Source organism: Austrofundulus limnaeus, unplaced genomic scaffold (assembly GCF_001266775.1).
Source record: "Austrofundulus limnaeus strain Quisiro unplaced genomic scaffold, Austrofundulus_limnaeus-1.0 Scaffold332, whole genome shotgun sequence".
Taxonomy (NCBI): Eukaryota; Metazoa; Chordata; class Actinopteri; order Cyprinodontiformes; family Rivulidae; genus Austrofundulus; species Austrofundulus limnaeus.
In genome coordinates, this window is record NW_013952734.1 from 304672 (window position 1) to 305909 (window position 1238).

General features: G+C 42.4%; 1 protein-coding gene across 1 annotated transcript in view; it reads right to left on the reverse strand.

Moving 5' to 3' along the window:
* LOC106527566 (N-lysine methyltransferase SETD8-A) overlaps positions 1–920 on the reverse strand; it is a 32370-nt gene extending 31450 nt beyond the window's left edge. Inside the window, exon 1 of the mRNA XM_014022489.1 lies at positions 644–920. Within this exon, the coding sequence (XP_013877943.1) occupies positions 644–652 (9 nt within the window). The 5' untranslated portion in view covers positions 653–920. The remainder of the gene's footprint in view (positions 1–643) is intronic.
* Between the last annotated feature and the right edge of the window lie 318 nt (positions 921–1238).

The window sequence follows — 1238 nt, forward strand, 5'->3', positions numbered from 1 at the left end:
CATGGAGGCAGTGCTTAAAAGCCTGAATTTTGCCTGAAACTCTCAGACTGAAGAAGTCTCTTGGAGGAGAGACGAAACGTTTCATTAGAGAAGAACCTGTCCAGAATAATAATAACAACAACAACAACAACAACAACAACAACAACAACAGTGTGTGGGTCAGAGGCAGCCCTGGAGCTGAGTGCTGGAGGAGGGACTCGGGACCACGCTGGATCCACACCCACTCTGTCCCTTTAAAGCCCGGAGAAAGGAAGGCACAGACAGGCCTCCCCGAGCTGTAGCTAAGAGACAAACCCAACTCAAAGTTTGTTACGCAGCTGCTCTTTGAATAAAACCCAATCTAAAACAGTAATGCGCGTTATTTTTGGTCACTTTACTGCTTTAAATTGTTACGTGATCAGTTGAGCCGCACATGATGTAGCGGTCACTTTAGCCGCGTTAGCATTCTTCAACAAAAAAACTCGCCTCACTCTGTGGCTGCTTTACACAAATTTACAATAAAAAATTAAATAAAAAATACAGCCTAACTGTACTATCACGTGGWGTCTTTGGAGGGACCCGGTTCTCACTTTCAAAGAGGATGTTTACAATTTCGGCTTGCTTTGTTAACCTCTTTTCGTTTGATGCCATAAAGCAAACTTACCTCGTTCATGTTCACTTGTTTTTGTGGCTCCCAGGTCGGCTGATTTTCACACGTTAGGAAGATGAAAAAACAAAAATATAAATACCCGGTACGTGGTTAACCTCGGCCCACTTCCACAGTGTCCCCTTGGCGCACATCCACGGTGACCGATTATCTGTGTGCTGCGCCCTAATGGCCAGAAGCTCGGGCCAAGCAGCGTCCGCAGCTCCGGTCCGCCATGTTCCTCTGAGGGAGGAGAAATGAATGAGCAGGAGGAGCGGCAGCGCCCCCTGCAGGCCTGCAGCTCCACTGACAGTTCTTTTRGTTTACTGGCGGTTTGCAAAAACTTTAGGTGTATGGAAGCCCATTTCCGCCACCCTGATAAAAAATAAATAAAACTTGTATCTCATAATCATGAAATAGTATCTCATAATTATGACTTTGCTATCTCATAATTATGACTTAGCTATCTCATATTTATGAGATAGTATCTCATATTTATGAGATAGTATCTCATATTTAAATATTTAAAATTTAAATATGAGATACTATCTCATAAATATGAGATAGCTAAGTCATAATTGTGAGATAGTATCTCATAATTATTACTTAATTA